The sequence below is a fragment of the Heloderma suspectum genome, chromosome 8 (genome assembly GCF_057233095.1).
Source record: "Heloderma suspectum isolate Gila_16-S chromosome 8, 16-S_ref, whole genome shotgun sequence".
NCBI lineage: Eukaryota > Metazoa > Chordata > Lepidosauria > Squamata > Helodermatidae > Heloderma > Heloderma suspectum.
The window spans coordinates 41,204,851-41,225,936 of record NC_139465.1 but is presented as its reverse complement, the minus strand read 5'-3'; the positions used below and the strand labels follow the sequence as shown (position 1 = coordinate 41,225,936).

General features: G+C 44.9%; 1 protein-coding gene across 1 annotated transcript; it reads left to right on the top strand.

The window, feature by feature from the left end:
* The first annotated feature begins 477 nt into the window (after window positions 1-477).
* Window positions 478-20,818, top strand: NUDT21 (nudix hydrolase 21). The gene is made up of 7 exons (XM_084812119.1): window positions 478-682; window positions 2,800-3,000; window positions 7,304-7,367; window positions 14,119-14,208; window positions 15,440-15,515; window positions 15,949-16,063; window positions 20,153-20,818. The coding sequence occupies exons 1-7, from the start codon at window positions 567-569 to the stop codon at window positions 20,172-20,174; spliced, it is 684 nt and encodes a 227-aa protein (XP_084668245.1). The 5' UTR covers window positions 478-566; the 3' UTR covers window positions 20,175-20,818.
* The last annotated feature ends 268 nt before the right edge of the window (window positions 20,819-21,086 follow it).

Here is a 21,086-nt window from a genome sequence, read left to right as displayed (position 1 = left end):
GCCTTTCTTATGTACTCTATGGTTCCAGAAAGTAGACCTCCCGATTTTTTTGGGACTTCAACTCCCAGCATACCTGTCTACTGGCTTTGCTGGCAGGGGCTTCTGGGAGTTGAAGTCCAGGAAAAGCAAACGCCTCGAGATTTACTTCCTCCCCACCCCCCCCCGTTCTAAAAAACGGTTGGTGAGCGGAAGCGCTCTGAATGAGAGCCAATGATAATTCGAGGCCGGTTTTTGAAGCGTGCGCCGTCGGCAGCTCATCTCCCTCGCGTTCTCATTGGCTGCAGCCGCCTCCTCGGGGGACGTCGGCGGCGGGGCGGAGCCTTTTTCGGCGCCCGCCCCGCCCTCCTCTCTATGGAATTCCGGTTGCCCAGAACGGACGGCGCGCTCGCGGTAGGCGCGCGACGTAGACAGGCGCTGCTTTACGCCGCCGTCTCTATGGTCCCCGGAAGTGCGGCCTGGTGGTTCCGGTGCGGGCTTGGGCGGGTGTGAAGCGAGCCGAGTGTGAGGCGGAGGTTCAGCGCGGCCGGGGAATGCTGGTGGCCCTCTGAGCCGCTCCCGCCTCCATTATGTCCGTCGTGCCGCCCAACCGCTCCCAGACTGGCTGGCCCCGCGGGGTCAACCAGTTCGGTAACAAATACATCCAGCAAAGCAAGCCCCTCACGCTCGAGCGGACCATCAACCTGTGAGTGGGGCGCCGTCCCCCCCCGCGGTCCCCTCACGCCTCTTCCTCGCCCCGCACCCGGCCCGGGACGGAGGGTCTGGTGTGTTCATCTCATTTAATTTCCAGTCGCCCAACAACCGAGAATTCTTCGGGCGGCGGCGGCGGCGAACAGATTAAAACAAATTAAAATCGCAATTCAGAATAACGCCTTCTCCCCCCCCCCCCTTTAAAATATATATATATATATATATATATATGCGGGTTTCTTCTCACATAGATTTCCCGGGAGTCCCTATATTCCGCCTCCCTCGGGCTCGTTCACGCGCGCATGACTTCTTCGCCGGTTCGTGCCGCCTGGGCACTCGGGGCACGCGCGTTCGCCCCGTGAAATTTCTGCGTGTCTGGGCGCTTGATTCATACGTGCGTGTGCCTCGCATGCTTTCGTTGCCCTTGAGCACGGGGTTCACACGGTTTCCTGGCAGGCGCTTTTTTTTTTTTTTGAACACTTGGAAGTGACTCCTAGCATGTGCGAACTGATCATTGCGAAGCAACGCGTTTGAAGTTACATGGAAGTTCTGGTAGTATATCTCCGATTGATTCATGAGGGACAGCCAAGTTAGTCTGTTGCAGCAGAACAGAAATATTAGATTTATTATGGTATAAAGTCATACCACTACAAATGTTTATTCTTTAAGATGCTGCAAGTTTGTTTTAACTCACTGGTGGCTTATTCATCAAGTGCTGCATGTTGCAGTTGTCCTTATGAATATGCATGTGTCACCGTCCCTGAAACTAATTGCTTCCTTCCTTTTTAGTGTTTTTGCCCCAGTACCCCAAACTGTGGTGTTTTCTTTTTCTTCGTTCCCTCCTCTGTAACTGTTCTCTTCTAGATAAACTGCTGTTCACTGCATGCCAGCCCATATCTCCCAGCTCAGTACGTTCTGTAGCTGGACCATCAACCTGTGAGGGGTAGAACTTTATCTCTCACTTTCCCTCTCCAGCTCAGGGAAAAGACCCACCTCTACAGGGCTGCCTTTCAAGACTGATGCAGCAATGGGGCATAGGGCGAAGAGTCACCCCACCTCTAATAGCTCACATTAAAAAATATCAATCACTTGAGTGGCCATCACCATTCCCCCTGTAGTAGTACCCCCCCCCCCGATCCATTCTCAGTTTCTACGACATGGAGCTTCTTCATTTCTTTGCAATGAAAACACAGGCTGACTTCCTGCTGGGGGGAATTTCAACTGAAAGGTGGTGAATGTGGAAAGAGTTAAACACGGGTTGACAAATTTTTGGTGGCTTTAGTGGCCAACCCCAAACTTATGGTCAGTCAGGGAATGCCCCTACCCCACGGGGTTGGGGGTTTGTCTCTGACCTCGTGTTGCATCACTGAAATGCAGGAGGTCAGGAACAAACAGATGCTCCATGGCTGCCCCTGTCCAGCTCTGAGCTGGTGGAGGAAGTGTACTGACGTTCTCTACCTTAGCACCTGCTGGGCAATTGAAGCTCCAACCACTGGCACATGCAAAAATAAGCCAGTCCACCTCCGCTATACCCCTCTAGATCAGGGGTGGTGAAGGACAGTGGAGATTTGCCTCTGAGCTGGCCAGATGATTGGAGCTCTTACCTCCCATCAGGTGCAGAGACAACCTGCATTGTCTCGGTTTAGCTTGGGGAGGAGCGGGGGGTAGAAATTGTTTTAGCTCTTTGTACCCAGAAAGTGAAGAGCTGTACTCTTCTGTAGGCTTCTGCCCATCTTTGGGACTGGGATCACCCCTTTCCCTCAGGAGCTTCAGTGGTGGGAGGAAGTGCTAGGCCCACCGGAACCTGGCTGATCCTTTATCATGGTGAGCAAGGTAAATTCAATTGTTGGACCCTGATTGTTCAGCGCTGTTGTACCCCTTCTGTCTGCCTGATGCTTTTTCCTTATGAATCACCTTTAACAAATACTACTTTATACAGGAGAAGCAGTGGTTGAGGCTTAAAGGCAGATGGTGGAGGTGAAATACATAGCTCTGCTCACAGTTGCTAGCTACAGTTTGGCATCCTGTTCTAGAGAGCTATGATCAAATCCTGAAATAGGCTGTCAGTTTTCATGCAATACTGTACTTGTGTCATTGTGTCATTCCTTTCAGGTATCCCCTCACAAATTATACATTTGGGACCAAGGAACCCCTATATGAGAAAGACAGTTCAGTGGCTGCCCGGTTCCAGCGCATGAGAGAAGAATTTGACAAGATTGGAATGAGGCGGACTGTTGAGGGGGTCCTGATTGTGCATGAACACAGGCTGCCTCATGTATTGCTCCTGCAGCTGGGCACAACTTTCTTCAAACTGTAAGTGAGCATTGCCAAAACTAGGACTGCATAATGATGTCTTTGGAACTCCACAAAGGGGGAAATTAGCGTGCCCCTCCCAGTTAGAGTGAATACATGGCAGGTGAGGAAAAAGGTTTAAGTGCTGATTTCTCCCTGTCCCCATTCCACCTGGCTGCCATGGAAGGAGAGCTGAGATAGAAAGGCTTGGCTGGAACCATTTGCCATTTGGTTCCTTCCCTTCTAGAACTGCCTCCTGCAATGATCATTCCTCCTGGTCATTATGTAGCAGTATGAAACAGTAGGTACAGGAATGTGCCTATGACTTCCTCATTACTTTTTCCTTTCCTATCATGTCTTTTAAATTGTAAACCATCTCAGTACTTTGGCAGAATGACGGTATATAAATATATTAAGTAGCTATTGAGGTTGTAAAGGCACTGATAAACATCTTTGTGAATAAGTCTGCAAAAATGTAATAGTCAGTGTATCCACATATCTTTGTTAAATATTTGTGATGTATTGATGGCCTAAAAAGGGGCAGGGAGACTAGATGCGCTTCCGCTGTACAAAAGCTTCACTACCTGGTTGGTGAGGAATTGTTCTTATTGCTACAGGTGACCAAGGTAATGGCTGTTTGCATCTTCTCAGTCAGTTTTAGACTTAGCTCACTTCTTGTAGATGTCACAGTCTGGCACTGAATTGTGAAACCTGATTTTTGAAGGAGAAATTTGTAGTCATTGTAGGTCCTAACTAATGTTACACATAAATGCATGTACAAAGCCCAATAGCTGCTTTTTCTAGGGAAAACTGGCTTTGGGAGGGGGATTTATAATAGAGAAGCAGTTGTGGAAGGGGGCTGGGCAAGAGTGGTGTTTAGCGTTCTCTGTGCCTGTTGCTTCCTCACTCTAAATTGTTTCCCTTCAAAGCCCCATTCAGTTTCAAGCATCATGCATTTGAAACCCCATAGGAAGGAAAAGTGGCGTAGGAAAAGTGGTGTGTGGGGGGTGGCGGTGGAAAATGGCACGTGTGGAAAAGGTTAAGCACACTTCTCAATTAAAAAATATTCCCTTCCAGAGCTGCTTTTCACTAGGAAAGGTAGCCACAGGGTGTTGTCCCTTGCATGTAATATGTATTCCGGCTCATAGTCATAGACAGAAGAGTGAAAGCATCCGCTCTCTTTGCTGCCACATCTTTCATTGTTTATTCAGTATTCCTGAGCCACAGAGGGTCTAGTTTTCAGGCCCAAAATCAGAGGCTCTAACCAAAGAACTATTACTATCAGGACTGCAAGTTTTATTCAGTAGCTTAATCAGCTAATGTTTTACTTAATCAGCATGGTTCAGCTGATGTGGCTTAGAATTAAGGACTTTGTGTTTTTATAGTATTTGGGATCTGGCTCATTACTGAAATAGAAAATATCGCCTAATAACTCATGATAGCTTTTTGTTCATGAAGGCTGCAGTCTTATGCACACTTACCTGGGAGTAAGACCCACTTAATGCACTGGGACTGGCTTGTGAATAAATATGCATAGGGTGGTACAACATATTTCTAAAGATTTACAATTCCTTCACTGGTTTGGATGTCATGAGAATCCACAATGGGTTAAATAAGCCACCGTGGCTTATTTAGCCCATCGTTGGTTATTGTGTTGTCTGTTGGGAATTTTTAAATCCACGACGGCTTATTTGGCCAAAATTAGCCACTCTGAGAACCCTCGGTCTGCAGTATGGGTTATTTAACCCACCATGGGTTATTGTGTCATCTGGCACTCAGTGTGGCTTATTCTCATCACCTACAGAGTTGCCTGGCAAGAGCAGTCAAAACTGTTGTGACTGCTCTGCTCCTGCCTGCAGAGCTCTTTTTCCGAGATCTGACAAGCAGCAGAGGGACAAGCACAGCCTTCCCCGATACCACCCTACAGTTACAAAATGACAGCTTTTCCCAAGTACAGTGACAGCCTCGTGCTGGCATGCTACCTCGCTGCAGCGAAGTGACACAATGACTGGCTTCCCTGATCACTACTTTGAAACTGTGCAATTTGGGAAACAGGGGAATAGGGAAAGTTCTGCTCACTTTTCCACGAAGAAGCACAGTTCCACAATAATCCAGTACAGCATCCATGAACGCACCCTACCTGTACATTTTTGCCCCATTCCAGCGAAGTGTCAGGGAGTTACAGCCTCCACCCCCTTTTTCCTTCTCTGGTCACTTTTCCATGAAGAGGCAAAATGACTATTGGGGGGACGGACGGATGCATAATTGCATTTATGTGCAATTTTGCTTTAGCACTAAAGCACTATAAGGAACACAGTGGAGTTACCACTTCTATCACTAAAGCGCTATAGTGCTTTAGTGATTTTGAGGCATTAGAGACTTTGTACCATCAGTGGCTGAGGGGGGCCTTTTGTGCAATTTTGCTTTAGGGCGAAAGTGCTATAGCTTTAGGACTATAGTGAACAGAAGTGGCTCTGCCAGCAATGTCTGGGAGGTGGGGTGAAATGTGCAACTCCACCTTATTGTTGATATTGCCAGTAATGGCTATGGGGGGAAATGCACATTTGTGGGTTTTGTCCTGATCCTGCAAACCCCCAAGGGCTTATTTGTGCTATCCCCTTTTTGTTGCATCTGGGATTTTCCCTTCTTTGTGAGTAATCATGCAGGGTTTTGATGGTGTGGTGACAGTCTCCTGACTAGGGGAGGCTGTGTGTAAAGTATGGTCCTGATCCTACAAACTTCCAGTGCTTTAGAGCCTCCATCCTCATGTCGTGGTGATGCTGGAAGCACCGAATTAAGCCCCTGTACTTCACCCCACACTTCTCCCCTCTCATTGGGGTATTGTGGAAGGTTAAAACAGGCTGCTGCAACGTTTTCTATGGGTGAAACAGTGCCACTGCTTGGGCAGGAGGACTGCAGGGGGCAGGGAGATGACTCAGATTATGCACAGTAGCTTAATAAAATATTCACAGTAGCTTATTAACATGGTCGAGTGGTGGGGCATGATGGACTATTTCAAAAATAAGTTACTGTGAGTAGCTTATTAAGCCACCATGGCTTAAAGTGACATCTGAATGTGGCCACTACCTTATAAAGATACCTATACTAAGTGTTTAGTAATATCAGCCAATCAGTAAAAAGGTGGATAATTGCCAGTTAAATCATCTTTAACACAAACAACTGATTACGGTGATTTCTGCAGCACTTCTTTGTTGCACAAAGTGCATTATGTGTATTTTTATTTTTTTAATAGCAGCCTTATGCTGAAACGTAGTGGCTTTACTAAGGCCACCTGGCATACTTCATGGATTTGTGAGTGGAGATGTGACTCTGAGTGTCCTACATCCAAATCCTAAACTCTTACATTGGGGAGGGGTTATAGAGCACATTTTTTGCATGTAGAAGGTCCCAAGTTTAGTCTCTCATATCTAAGGGGAACAAAAAAACAAAAAGCTTCAGATAACAGGTGATATGAAAGACTTCTATTTGATACTTTGGAGAGCTGCTGCCAGTCAGAGTGGACAGTACTGGGCTACATGGACAAAGACTCTGACCTGGTATAAGGGAGTGTCCTGTATTCTTATGTATTTGTCCTAGCGTGCTGCTTCCCATTTCAGGTAATTAACTTTGGTGGTGGTTGTGATTGGCCATAATAGTAGCTTTAGGCTTTAATACCATACCCACTCACTTGGGAGCAAGTCCCAGTGAACACAGGGGCACTTCTGAGTAGACATGTATAGGATTTCACTGCTAGGGTGCTAGTTACTTTCCTATGGAAAAATATGGGGATATATCATACTTGTTGGTTTTAAATGGTTGTTGGTGAAGTACTGAAATGAAAGAGCATCTCCTGGCTAAATACGTTTACGATTGCGGATTTATTCCTTCTCAGCTGTGACAAACTTTAAAACTGTTTAACATTTTGACTTTGTCTATCTGTCCTTTCTGAACCCTGCTTATCTTGGCAGGGGAAAAACCCTGCTTCTCTCAGAAAACTAAAGGCGACGTGATTGTGGTCTAACTGCCTCATATGTGACTCTTCTAACACATTAAAAGATGTCTGATATACAAGATGTGCAGAGATGTGCATATGCATAATTACTTTGATGAAAATAACTTACCTCATCTGTACAACACTCCGGGGTTTGACATCTCCCTGGATCAGAAGCAGTTTGGCCTCCTTGGGAGTATCTAATCTCTTCTGAGGTATTAGCTTGACTAAAATCTTGGGAGTAGTCTCATAATTTCCTGAAATTGGTAAAGCATCTCTAGAATACTATTTTGATTATGGCTGTTCCTAAAACATATTTTATATTTTGAACAGGCCAGGTGGTGAGCTTAATCCAGGAGAAGATGAGGTAGAAGGCCTCAAACGTTTAATGACAGAGGTAGATGACACATTTATTTGGATTTTTATTCTGAAGATTCAGGGTGGATTACAGTAAGCCATTTAAGATTGCATTCACATGAGCACAGATTAATACTGTTGAGTACATCTGTACAGTAAATTCAGGAGTCACCTTAATTGTTAATACACTCATGGGCAGAAGTATGTTTGTGGTATTCCCATCCTGGAAAATCAAGTTTGGTAAAGTTCTTTGAGTATGTATTTGAGCTCTAAGCTCTTCTGATTTAATCCATGAAAGTTTACAAGGTCTCATTGATGCAGTCTCTCCATAGACTGGATGGAACTGCCACAGATCTTTTTCAAGAAGAGGAAGTACTTGTCCCTTTGTGGTGGATGGTGGCTCTCTGGGATCGGATGGAGGCTGTTTTCTTTAAACATGGTCTCTATTGCTTGCTCATTTGTATTCTTCTCTCAGTGATAACCAAAGCAAAAGCATATTAAGACTTAACGTAAATCATGTGCGGTTGTTATTTTTAACACATACTGCTTTAAATTATTTTCTGTGCCAAATGGAATGTTGGAGTTTGAAGACTCATTTTTCCTGTTCTGTTCAGTGAACTAGTAAGGCAAATTAGATGCGCAAAGCACAGTCTGGGTTGCAACATTAATTGATCTACCTGAATAATCCATTAAATATTCTGCCTCCATCAAAATGAGGACTCTACTCAATGACCCTACCAAATAAGGAAGTGTTGTAACAATGGGTCGCTTCAGTTACCCCACATCGATTGGATACATGCATGTTCCAGCTACGACAAAGAGGTTAAATTTCTCGATGCCCTAAATGATTGTCCCCTTAGAATAGTTGGTCATGGAACTGGCCAGAGGGGAGGCGACCTTGGATTTAATCCTAAGTGGTGTCGCCCAGGACCTAGTATGAGATGTAAATGTTGTTGAACCAGTTTGAAACAGTGATCACAGTGCTATCAGATTTAACAAATGTTTAAGTGGAAAATTGCCCAGGAAGTCCAACACAGTCACATTTGACTTCAAAAGAGGAAACCTCTCTAAAATGAGGGAACTGGAGAAAAGGAAGTTAAGAGGGGGAGTCAAGAGGATTAAATCCCTTCTAAATGCTTGGAGGTTACTCAAAACCACAATAATAGAAGCCCAGCTAAAAATGTATACCACTGGTTAGGAAAGGTAGCGCCAAGTCCAAGAGGTCACCGGCATAGTTAATGAGCAGCGTTAAAGGAGCTATTAGAGAAAAGAGAAAATGGAAGTCTTTCCCAAGTGAGGAAAACAAAAGGCAGCACAAGCTTGCACAAAGGTGATGCAAGCAATCAATAAGAGATGCAAAAAAGCATTTTGAAGACCATACCGTTAACAACATCAAGGCCAACACTAAAGAATTCTTAAATATATCAGAAGCAGAAAACCAGCTAGGGAGGCAGTTGGACCATTAGATGACAATGAAGTTAAAGGAATACTGAAGGAGGACAAGGAGACTGCAGAGAAGCTGAATAAATTCTGTTCATCTTCACTGCAGAAGATATAGGACAGATACCTTTGCCTGAACTGATGTTTTCAGGAAGGGAGTCTGAGGAAGTGAGGCAAATAGTGGTGATAAAAGATGAAGTTTTCAAACTTAAAGATAGACTGAAAGCAAATAAATCACTGGGCCCAGATGGTATCCATCCTAGAGTTCTCAAAGAACTCAAATATGAAATTTCTGATCTTCTAACGAAAATATGCAGCATGTCCCTAAGATCAGCCTCTATGACAGAGGACTGGAAGATGGCCAATGTAACACCAATTTTTAAAAAGGGATCCAGGGGGGATCTGGGAAATTACAGGCTGATTAGCTTAACATCTGTTCCGGGTAAATTGGTTGAAGGCGTTATTAAAGATAAAATTTGTAAGCATACAGAGCGACAAGCCCTGCTGAAAAAGAATCAACACAGCTTCTGTAAAGGTAAGTCCTGTCTCACTAACCCTTTTAGAGTTCTTTGAGAGTGTCAATAAACATGTAGACAGGGGTGATCCGGTAGACATTGTTTACATGGACTTCCAAAAGGCTTTTGACAAAGTCCCTCACCAAAGACTCCTGAGCAAACTTAGCAGTCATGGAATAAGAGGATGGGTTCTCTCATGGATCAGTAACCGGTTAAAGATCAGAAAGAAAAGAGTAGGAATAAATGGTAAATTCTCCCAATGGAGGGGAGTTAATAGTGGAGTCCTACAGGGGTCTGTATTAATGACCAGTGCTTTTCAACCTGTTCATAAATGATCTGGAATTGATTTAGGGTGGTTAAAACAAAAAGGGATTGTGAAGAGCTCCAAAAGGATCTCTCCAAATTGGGAGAATGGGCATCGAAATGGCAAATGCGATTCAATGTAAACAAGTGTAAAGTGATGCATTTTGGGACAAAAAATCCTGACTTCAAGTAAACCCTGATGGGATCTCAGCTAGTGGTACCGGCCCCAGGAAAAAGATCTTGGGGTTGTGGTGGACAGCTCAATGATGATGTCAACCCAGTGTGTGGCTACTGAAAAAAAGGCAAACTCCTTGTTAGGCATAATTAGAAAAGGAATTGAGAATAAAACTGCCAACGTCATACTGCCCCTATACAAATCTGCCAATATCATACTGCCCCTGTGCACACTTGGAGTACTGTGTACAGTTCTGGTCACCACACTTAAAAACGGTGTTGTAGAGCTGGAAAAATGCAGAAAAGGGCAACTAAAATGATCAAGGGGCTGGAGCGTCTCCCCTGTGAGGGGCAGTTACAACAACTGGGATTGTTTAGCTTGGAAAAAAGGAGGGTAAGGAGAGACATGATAGAGATCTACAAAATTATAGAATGTGGATAGGGAGACACTTTTCTCCCTCTCTCAAAATACTAGAACCCTGGGGTCATCCTGTGAAGCTGATTGGTAGGAGATTCAGGACAGATAAAAGGACTTCTTTACACAGCGCATAGTTAAACGATGGAATTCGCTACCACAGGATGTAGTGATGGCCACCAATTTGGATGGCTTTAAAAGGCTGTTGGACAAATTCCAAGAAGAAAAGGCTATCAATGGCTACTAGCCCTGATGGCTATGTGCAACCTCCAGTACCAGAGGCAGTGAGCTTATGTACACCAGTTGCTGGGGAACATGGGTGGGAGGGTGCTGTTGCACTCATGTCCTGCTTGTGGGTCCATGGTCGACAGCTGGTTGGCCACTGTGTGAACAGAATGCTGGACTAGATGGACCCTCGGTCTGATCCAGCAGGGCTCTTCTTATGTTCTTAATTGGGCCAGCCCTTGTGCCTCTCTTTCCCAGTCTTTGGTCCATGCCTCAGCTAGCTCAGCTCCCTTTCTCTTTGAGACTCTGTACGTAAGTGTCATTTAGCCCAGCCATGTGCTCTTTCAGGCCCTTCAGCATGCTCAGCTGCCACTGCCTCCTTTCCTTCTCCCCTCCCTGTGTGCCAGCATCTTCTGCCTCCTCCCCCTTCCTATTTGCTGCTAAAGCATTTATTATTTTAGTTATGGAAGCCACTTACTGCACTTCTTGTCAGGAGCGCCCTAGCTGCCTCTTACAGTCCCCTCCAATAGCCAACTCAGGACACAGACGACAAGGATTCTTTCCGAGGCTTTATTCCTTTATTACTTTATGACTCTTTCAGATACTAATCGCTAGTGACTAAGCAAGGAACTGCACTGGGGTAGATAGCAGAGTAGCCTAAGCTCCAGGTAAGGCAGTTGGTCCCCGTTTGAAAGAGAAGCACGGGAAGACTCTGAACTTATGGGCTATGGAGAGATCCTCCCTCTTACCCTTGGGTCCTCGGGATGCGACCGTTGTTTTAGCGCCAAAGGAGCGGAGCGCTTCCTTTTGGCACCCTCCATCTGTCGCCACTCCCCGCGTCTGCGCCGAGCATCCAGCAAGCCCCACTCCAGTGCTCTGTCACTGCCAGGGTCACTATCTCTCCCAGGAATGCTGGCAGGAGGAATCTCTGCCAGCTGCTGTGCTTGTGAGAGATGAGCGAGCTCCTCTCCCACGGATTGCTGTTCTTCCTCGGAATCAGAACTGCTCTGGGGCTCTATGGGCTCAGTTTCCACCCTGACACTTCTTGGTATTGGAAAGGTGGGATATAAATGTTATAAGAAATTATAAAATAAAACATCCCCCTCCTTGAGTCTGGCTTATGGGGCGGAGAGGGTGTAGGACAGTGGAGAGTCACAAACTGAGCACCATTTACAGTCAGGGCCAGAAATATTGGAACAAGGATAACTGTTCTGGCAGTTGGCCTCTGTACACCACCACATCGAAGTTGAAAGGAAACACACCCAGATGGGAGTGAAGTCAGGACTTTCAGCTGTAATTCAAGGGGTTTGACAAAAGTGGGGCACTAACCATTCAGGAAGTACGGTCAGTGGCATGCACACACACCCATCTTTGGTGGCTCATAAGTAATGGAACGAATGGCTGACAAGCAGCTGCATGGCCAGGTGTGGCCTGTTTCCTGGGTGCCCCATGACCAATCAAGCAGATAAAAGGCCTGGAGGTGGTTCTGCGTGTTACATTTGCATTTGGTAGCTGTTCACTGGACCTCCCAAAGAGGTCCAAAGAGGTGTCCATGTGAGTGAAGGAGGCCATCATTAGGCTGAGGAAACAAAATAAACCCATCAGAGAGATAGCAAAAACAGTGGGAGTGGCCAATACAACAGTTTGGAACATCCTGAAGAAGAAGGAATTAACTGGCAAGCTCAGCAATAGCAAAAGGCCTGGAAGACCACAGAAGACAACTAAAGTGGATGACCGCAGAATGCTGCTCATGGTGAAGAGGAACCCTTTCACAACATCTAGCTAGGTCAAGAACGCTCTTGCGGAGGTAGGCATGTCATTGTCAACATCTACAGTCAAGAGACGGCTTTATAAATGTAAATACAGAGGCTTCACAACAAGGTGCAAACCACTGGTAACGCTCAAGTACAGAAAGGCCAGATTAGCCTTTGCCAGCAAACATCTAAAAAAGCCTTTCCAGTTCTGGAATAAGATTCTTTGGACTGATGAAACCAAGATTAACTTGTACCAGAATGATGGGAAGATAAAAGTATGGAGAAGGAAAGGAACAGCTCATGAGCCAAAGCATACCACATCATTTGTCAAACATGATGGAGGCAGTGTTATGGCATGGGCATGTATGGCTGCCAATGGAGCCGGGTCACTGGTGTTTATTGATGACCTGACTGCTGATAAAAGCAGCAGGATGAATTCTGAAATGTATAGGGCTGTACTTTCTGCTCAGATTCAGCCGAATTTTGCCAAACTGATAGGACGCCGCTTCATATTGCAGATGGATAATGACCCAGAACATACAGCAAAAGCTACCCAAGAAGTGGGATGTTCTTCAATGGCCAAGTCAGTCACCTGATCTCAACCCAATATAGCATGTTTTTCACTTACTGAAGACAAGCCTGAAGGCAGAAAGACCCACAAACAAGCAGCAGCTGAAGGCAGCTGCAGTAAAGGCCTGGCAAAGCATCTCGAGGGAGGAAACTCAGCATTGGGTCATGTCCATGGGTTCCAGAGTTCAGGCAGTCATTGACTGCAAAGGATTTTCATCCAGGTATTAAAGGTGATCCTTAAGTTTGACATGATGTTGGTTTGTTCCATTACTTATGAGCCACCAATGATGGGCGGGGGGGTGTATGCCACTGGCTGTACTTCCTGAATGGTTAGTGCCCCACTTTTGTCCAACCCCTTGAATTACAGCTGAAAGTCCTGACGCTCCCTTCTGGGTGTGTTTCATTTCAACTTCAATATGGTTGTGTACAGAGGCTAACTGCCAAAACAGTTATCCTTGTTCCAATATTTCTGTCCCTGACTGTATGCTGGAAGGGAGGAGATGGTTTGCACTCTCACCAGTTCATACTGGGAAGGAAGTGGGGAGGAGTCGGCAGCTCGTGCTTTTTACTGGTGTGGGGGACCTGCAGGAAGAGGTGGTGGTGGTTGCAGCGCATCTCCTTTAATGCCCCCCGTCACATCTGATGGGGAAGTGGGGAGACAGCTGCTGTGGCGGGGCAAAGCTTGTGGACTTCTCAGAAGCATCTGATGGGGAACGGGAGAGACAGCTGCTGTGGCGGGGCAAAGTTTGTGGACTTTGCAGAAGCATTGGTTGGCCATTGTTAGGAACAGGATGCTATGCTAGAGGAACTCCTTGGTCTGTTCCCACAAGGCAGTTTGTAGCTATGATAGCTAGACATAGAACCTCCATTTATAAGCGGAACTATACCTTTGACTGCCAGATGTCGCGGAGGAATGTTGTGTAATGTTTCAAAACCAAAGTATGCCTAGCAATAAAGAATCCATAATTCTTTTTGTTAGAAATAATTTAATCATTGACTATTTTAGTCAATCTATTAAGATTTCTTTAATCAAGTGACAGCTCTACTGCTTATCTCTGCCTGCTCATCCTTGCTTGAAGCAATGAGAAAGTTTAATCAAAACTCACTGTTACTTTTAATAAGTGTTTTAAAAGTTTTCCCAAGTATATTAAAAATGAGTTCTGAGCCTCACATTACTATTGCAAATTACAGACAAATATAGTTAGAAGAAGCATAAATATAGTTGTAATCAATTAACAAAGTTCTTAATTGTTTGGAAGCCTATCAACACTTCTGTACTGATTATAGAAATTAAAAGAATTGAGAGTAATCTGTTGGGCTAACATATGATATTCAACCCTAGCAAGATACTGCATAGAGCATGTCAGCATTTTCCTTGCATCCATATTTTAACAGATACTGGGTCGTCAAGATGGAGTGCAACAAGACTGGGTCATTGATGACTGCATTGGTAACTGGTGGCGACCGAATTTTGAGCCCCCACAGGTGAGGATTGAAGTTAACATCACCATTTTCATGTAACTTATTTATTGGACTTATAGCCCATCCCTTCTGAAGAAATCAGGGTTAATTAATTATTGTACCCGATCCCTCTATATCAGGCTGCAGAAAGCTCTTTCAGCCTGAGGGCCGAATTCCATTTTGGAGAAACTCTTGGATCCACATTCCAGTGGTGTGCAGGGTCAAAATACTAAAAGTGCTATATATTTTAGCTTAAAACCTTTATTGCCAGGAAGTAAGCCTTAAGAGAGGCATTTCAATCTTTTAGGGTATGGGAAAAGCTGCACAAAAGCCAGGAAACCACCAAACTATCTGTTATTGTGAGAAAGGGGCGGGGCCTTCTGGGGAGGACCAGATTTGGCCTCTGGGCCTAAGGTTCTGCAACTCTGCCCTATATTGTTGGCTGCCAAAAGCCAGGTTGAATAAAAATGTCTCAACATTGCCTCAGTTGAAAATCAACTATTTTGACATCTGACGTTTCAAATATTTGAATTCAAATGTTATAATTGAAAACTTGGTTCATCTCTAATTCCAAATTGTCCTTTTTGGAATATTTTCTAAGCGATTCCAGGATGTTAGGCTTGAGAGCACTTTGCTAAATTCAGCTATCATCCTGGATATGGTAGTATGTTAGGGCCAAGCTACACTTTAATCACATCATTTGCCTTTGTGCAATTGATTCTTTTTTATAAAATAGCTATGCGGGAGGGTGAATCAGGTCAGGACCCTTTTCTCCTGCCACCATCCCGATCTGATTATGTGTGCACGCACACACACACGCGTGCCAGTGGTGTCAATGGAAGCTGTCCTCCCAGGGCAAATGGCAGACGTGGGGAGGCCTGATTCAGAATGGAATTGTGGCAGGGACAAAGTCCTGATCTTGTTCACTCTCCATTGTGGCTGGTTATATAAAGAAAATGACCCCCAACTATCAGGCAAATGCTAATGACGTGAGTAATGTTACATGTACTTCGACCCTTACCAAGTAGTAAAATCTACTACAGTTCTGAAGCACAGTCAAGTTACCTGTGTCAGTATCTTGTGTTTGATATACATGTGTGGAAAATAACTTCTGAATCTCCATATTTAAAGGATGTGATTCAAAGTAACTAGCCTCTGACTGACCTGGTTCCCCCCAGCACTCCATGAGCACTTATTACTGTTGATTACTGTACCCAGACTTTTAACTAATTGTCTTCTTTATTTTTTCTCACAGTATCCATATATTCCGGCTCATATTACAAAACCAAAAGAGCACAAGAAGCTCTTTTTGGTTCAGCTTCAAGAAAAGGGTAATCATTCTATTATGTCTTTAATGCTCATATATGTTTTTCCAAGAAATGGGAGCCTAGATTTCTGTGTGAACAAAAGGCTCAGCAAGATGGCCTGTACCCCTCGCCGAGGGATGGGCAAACTTTTTGGGCTGTGGGCACATTTTATAATATCACTGATTTTCAGTGTGGGAGTTAAGCATCTGCTTAAATCTTTCTCACTAAACACAGCAAGACTTAAAATTGGTTAACTTTGGCTGGATTGGACCATACGTATTTACAGTATGTTCTGAGCTACTTGTTAGGCATGACAGCTGTATATTCAGATTGCGTAAAGAAAATATTTCAGATATTATTCTGTATATGGATTCAAGAAAACTAAACTAGCCTTAATCTTTGGCCTTGCTTGAATTAGTCCTCGTCTTTAATTAGTCCTCTCTTGGATTTGTTCTAGCTTTGTTTGCGGTCCCCAAAAACTACAAGCTGGTAGCTGCTCCATTGTTTGAGCTCTATGACAATGCACCAGGCTATGGACCTATCATTTCCAGCCTTCCCCAGCTTTTGAGCAGGTAGAGTATGCTGTGTATACTGGTTTCATTGCTGCCTGTAGAAAATGGAGAAGCTTCCTTGAGCTTCTTCTCTTGCTTCTATGGAGGCTGGCTGAGTGCTTATGTGTTTGCAGTGGCTTGGATCCTAAAATTAATTGAAGGAAGTTCATGGAAGAAAAGATTGCTGTCTCCTCCTTCCCCCTGCAGTCACCTGAAAAGCCTTTCTGGAAGCCCTCCTGGACAAAATGGAATGAGGTGCTGGGGGGAAGAAGGGGATGGGAAATTTTCCTTCTGTGAACATAGGAAGCTGCTTTATACTAAGTCAGACCACAGATCCATCTAGCCCAGTATTGTTGACACTGACTGGCAGCGCTCTGTTCATTAGAGCAATATGACAATGGAACCAATTACCTAGAGCAATATGACAATGGAACCAATTACTTAGGGAGGTAGTGGGATCTCCCATGCTGGAGGCATTCAAGATGAGGCTGGACAACCATCTGTCGGGGATGCTCTGACTTGGATTCCTGCATTGAGCAGGGGGTTGGACTCGATGGTCTTGTAGGCCCCTTCCAACCCTACTATGCTATGATTCTATGATAATTTTTTTAACTTATATTAGGATCCAAGCTTGATTTGGGGCAATTCTCCCCTCCCCCAGCACTGTGTGCTATCCCACACTGTAATGGAACTCCCCCTGATCCTCCAGGGGGGAGGATTCAGTGGGGGAGGATTCAGGTAGCTTCAGTGGGGAGGAGAGATGGGAAACTTTCCTTCTATGAATCTACTTAAGTAAGCCTAGGGTCCAAACCAGTAACCAGGTTTGGACGACACGCTGTGGCTTGTTGTGGGTTATTTAATCCACGACGAGCTGGTGCGCCATTTTGAATATGCAACCCCCACTCAGGGTTTGTTGTGTCGTGCGAACTCGACGAGCATGGGTTATGCGAAGGTTGTTATGTCTTGCGTAACCCACCTTGACAGGTTTGCATGACACAACTCCTGAGTGGGGATTGCATATTCAAAATTGTGGCTGAAAGCGCCGCAGCCTCACCGTGGCTTAAGTAAGTGGAGGGAGCAAGCCTCTGTCCCCTAGACAGCATCTGGGGGACACAAGATTTTTCAGTTTATGTTCTTCAGTTTTCGTAAACTGTGCTCCCTGCCTCCTCCCCGCTGTCCCAGCTGCCTCTCCACACTCCGTAAACGGAGCACGGATACAGGGGAAAGGAGGCGTTCCTGGGGGTGGGGAGGGGAAGAGGCCAGGGCAGCTGGCCTTTTCCTTTTCCTATCTCTGCCCCAGCCTCCTTCCTTCCCCCTCCTCGAAGCCTCTGCTAGACAGGCAAAATCACCCGTCTCGCTAAAATGTGGAATGGGAGGTGCAAGGCACCTCCCTCCCTGCATAGCATACTTGTAAGCCTCCGAGTTTGGAGGCTTGCGATTACCCAGGGTGCAACCCATAGGACTGCACCCTAAGTAACCCACAGTGGGCTGTTGTAATTGGTATTAGCTTTTAAACAAACCTGCTTCACATCCTTCATAATTATTAGGCATATTTCTAATTTTTGGGTGGTGTTTTGTTTTATGTGATGCAATTGCATTAATTTTACAGGTGCATTCTGCATACCTGTATTATTCCTGAATGCAGATGGATTTAGGGTGATTCAGACTGGGGTTATGGAATTCTGCGTTTATAAAATCTCCAGCCTTCTGACTAGGAAACCAAAGCTGTGCAATCATAGGATTATATCCAGTGGTGCCATTCTGCTACAGAAACCCTGTTTTTGTCCTTGTGCAAATGTCAGCTCCAGTACTGTGATTCTGCTTGTGCAAGCTGTTGCACAAAGCATTGTGCAAGCTGTTCTGCAGATCTCTATGACATTAGGCTAGTTCTGTGTTCAGCATTATGCTAGCAGAATAATTTTGTCTAACTAAACCATGAGTTGTGCATGGTTTGCCGAATGGCTTGCACAAATGTTATTGGTGTTGGATTTGACACTTGCACAGGGATAAAAATACAGTTTCTGCAAGTGGTAGAAGCTTTGTGCTACAGAATGATGCCATTGGAAATCTCTACCCATATTGTAGAGATTTCAGTAATACTACTCAGTTTGTATGCTTTGGGGATTTTGCAGAAATTGGTAATATTTCCATTTTAGAAAGTTTGGAGGATTAGGATTGACAGAACACTTTAGGTAGTAAATTTGCTAGATGCAGATGGACCGGCAGCGTGAAGCAATCAAAGGCGCAATCGTATGCATCCTACAACTCCCAGCCCTGGGAGTGCCAGGAGTTGTAGGACTTTTTTCTGTCTAAACATACATAGGATTGTGCCCTTAGTGTGCTAGATGAAGAAGATCCTCATCTAAACCCCTTAAGATTTTCGGGAGTCTGCAGGGTTAGAGACCATGTTCTACACTTTCTGTATGGTCATGACAGTGTAAAATCCTACAGGGAGAATCTTGTCACTTTTTCAATAAATTAGCTCAGTTTTGTGCATATGCTTCCTCCAGGAGGAAAATAAAACTTTTCTTTAAAAGCCCAAGAATTAACATCCCCAAACCCCTAGCTTTTAAGACATGATTTTGAAGTACTGTTTCTGGTAAGCAAGTTCATTTGAAATCACTTGGATTTACCACCCTGCAGTATGTTTGGGTACAAGGTGTTAAGTGTACTGCAGCAATCAGTACCTGGAGACCTCAGGTGGGAATTTAGCCTTCAAGGAGTAGCAGCTGCTCCCTTCCACTTGCCAACCCAGAGAAAAGAAGGCTGTTTGGAGGGAACAGAGGCGGTAGCAGTAGTTGTTGTTCCCCTCTCTCCTTGGGGGTGAACAAGGGGCAGAACTTTTAACCTACTGCCTTCCCTCCTCAAAGTGGCCACCTATAAAGTATTTGCTGGCCTGGCTTTTCCTGCCTTACATGCTAAGAATTTCATGCATGGTAAGACCCTTCCTTATTCCTGTTCCCTTTCTTATCAGAGAGCCAGTAGAAGTCACCTCACCCTACAAGAGGCATGAGGAACCTCAGGCCTGCATACTGGATATGGCCTGCAGGGGCTTCCCATCTGGCCACCATTTTCTTCCCCAGGCCTTGCCCCCTCTCCCTGCAGGGAAAACCTCTTATCTCACTTTCTCAGTGCTCAGCAGGGAAAAGCTCTTATCTCCAATCAATTGCTGATCAGCAGTAAGAGCTCTTCCCTGCCAGGGAGAGGGAGCACCACCTGGGGAGGAAGCTGCTGAGTGATTCAGTCCTGCTTACTACTTAGGCTTGCCCTGCGTAATTCTGAGTAGACATGCAGAAACTTGGTATTTGGGATGCTACTTAAAAGTGCTGCTGAGTGATTCATTCCTCCCTACTTATGAGTAGACAGGCAAAAACTGGTCCTGCTTACTTCTGAGTAGGTTTAAAATCTGTAAGAATCTCACTTTGGCTCTGCCTGCTTTGCGTTTGGCCCTGCCCACAGATGGAATGCAGCCCCCGAGATCTTTGCCAAACTGGAGTTCAGCCTTTGGACTGAAAAAGGTTCCCTACCTGAGTCCTCCAACATCTTCCTTCTGTTGCTGCAGTTCTTGCCTGTGTTACCATGTGGGTGTGGTGGGTACACCTCAGGAGGACTAGTCTTGATGTTCTTCCTTGAACCTTGCTTGCTAGGCTTCTGGCTGACACATGTTTTGCTTTTCCCTTATCATTCCAATTTGTCTAGCTCAGTGGTTTCCAAACCGTGTTCCAGGGAACCTTGCAAATTCTTGGAAGTTTTCTAGGGGCTTCTCAATGAGAAGATTAGTAACGGTGGAAAGCTTCCCTGAATGCAAACGTGATTTCCACTACTGATTTTTCCCTTGAAATGACTGGACATATTACAGGGAGTGCAGCCTTGGTTCATTTACAGCAATGCTGAGGCCCAGAAGGCCTGACGAAACAAGTGTGCAACCTAGAACATGCTCCAGAATATTTTGGAATGCACAGGAGGTTCTGCAGGAGACAAGTCGACATGGAAAGGATTCCATGGATACAGAAACTGGTTTAAAACGCCAGTCTAGCTGATTATGAAAACATATGTACAAGTCATTACCATCTTAAGAATCAGTAATTCCTTTTTGTTTTCCTTTGGCAGGTTCAATTTTATTTACAACTGAATTTCCTGAAGTGTGTGGTAGAAGCCGTCTCTGTGAGAACAGCTTTAAAATGTAGAAGAGAAAACACGATGCAAGGATTTTTTTATGTCTCTTCCCCTTCAATTTTTCCCCTCCCCAAACTTTCCACCATTTGAATAGGAAAGTGAATCTTGACTGTTTAGATAGTGGAATGACGAGTGTAATTGCGTTTTAATCACCTATGTTGTAATAGTCACCTGACTTTTTTTTTTAAAATAACATTAAACAAAATGGGCTCCATTCTGTTTTCATGTGTTTCTCTTCTTGCAACAAAATTCGGGAAAAAGACCTCTGCCCACTAGTTGACTGGCACCACAGCATCCTGTGTTTGTTCTGAAAGGATATGGTCTTCAGCCATTTATATCTCAGGAAATGCTGAATATGGGAAAGTGATTCCTAATAGCGCAGTCCTTTGTGTATAAGAAACTAGCTGGGTGTTGATACTTGAGCTTGCGGCAGTTCCTGAACCCAGGCCCTGAGGGACTGTCAGGTGGGGATTCAACTTGTGTTCCATCACTCAGTTCTGCCCAACCAAGGGGACTGACTGCTGCAGCTTTTGGATGTGCTTACAGGCCACTTTTGCCTCTACTTGCCCTCACCTGCAGTTTGAGCAGAACCAGATACAGGACTGAGCTGAAAAGGCTGGGCAGGAGATGGACGTGCATGCCAGAGAAGTTGGGAGTGGGCAGAAAATGCAGGAGTATTAATGGTTTTCAGTTATGAAAAACTATTTCAGTGGATTGGGGGAGTCACTGTTAGTTTCAAATCAGGATGTGCTAATGTGTGACATTAAGTGATTTTTTATCTTTTAAATACTCAGATGTTACTACATTAAAGAGGAAGCCTGTATGTGCCATCAGCTCAGGCTACACAGCTTAAGTTCCTGCAGCCTTC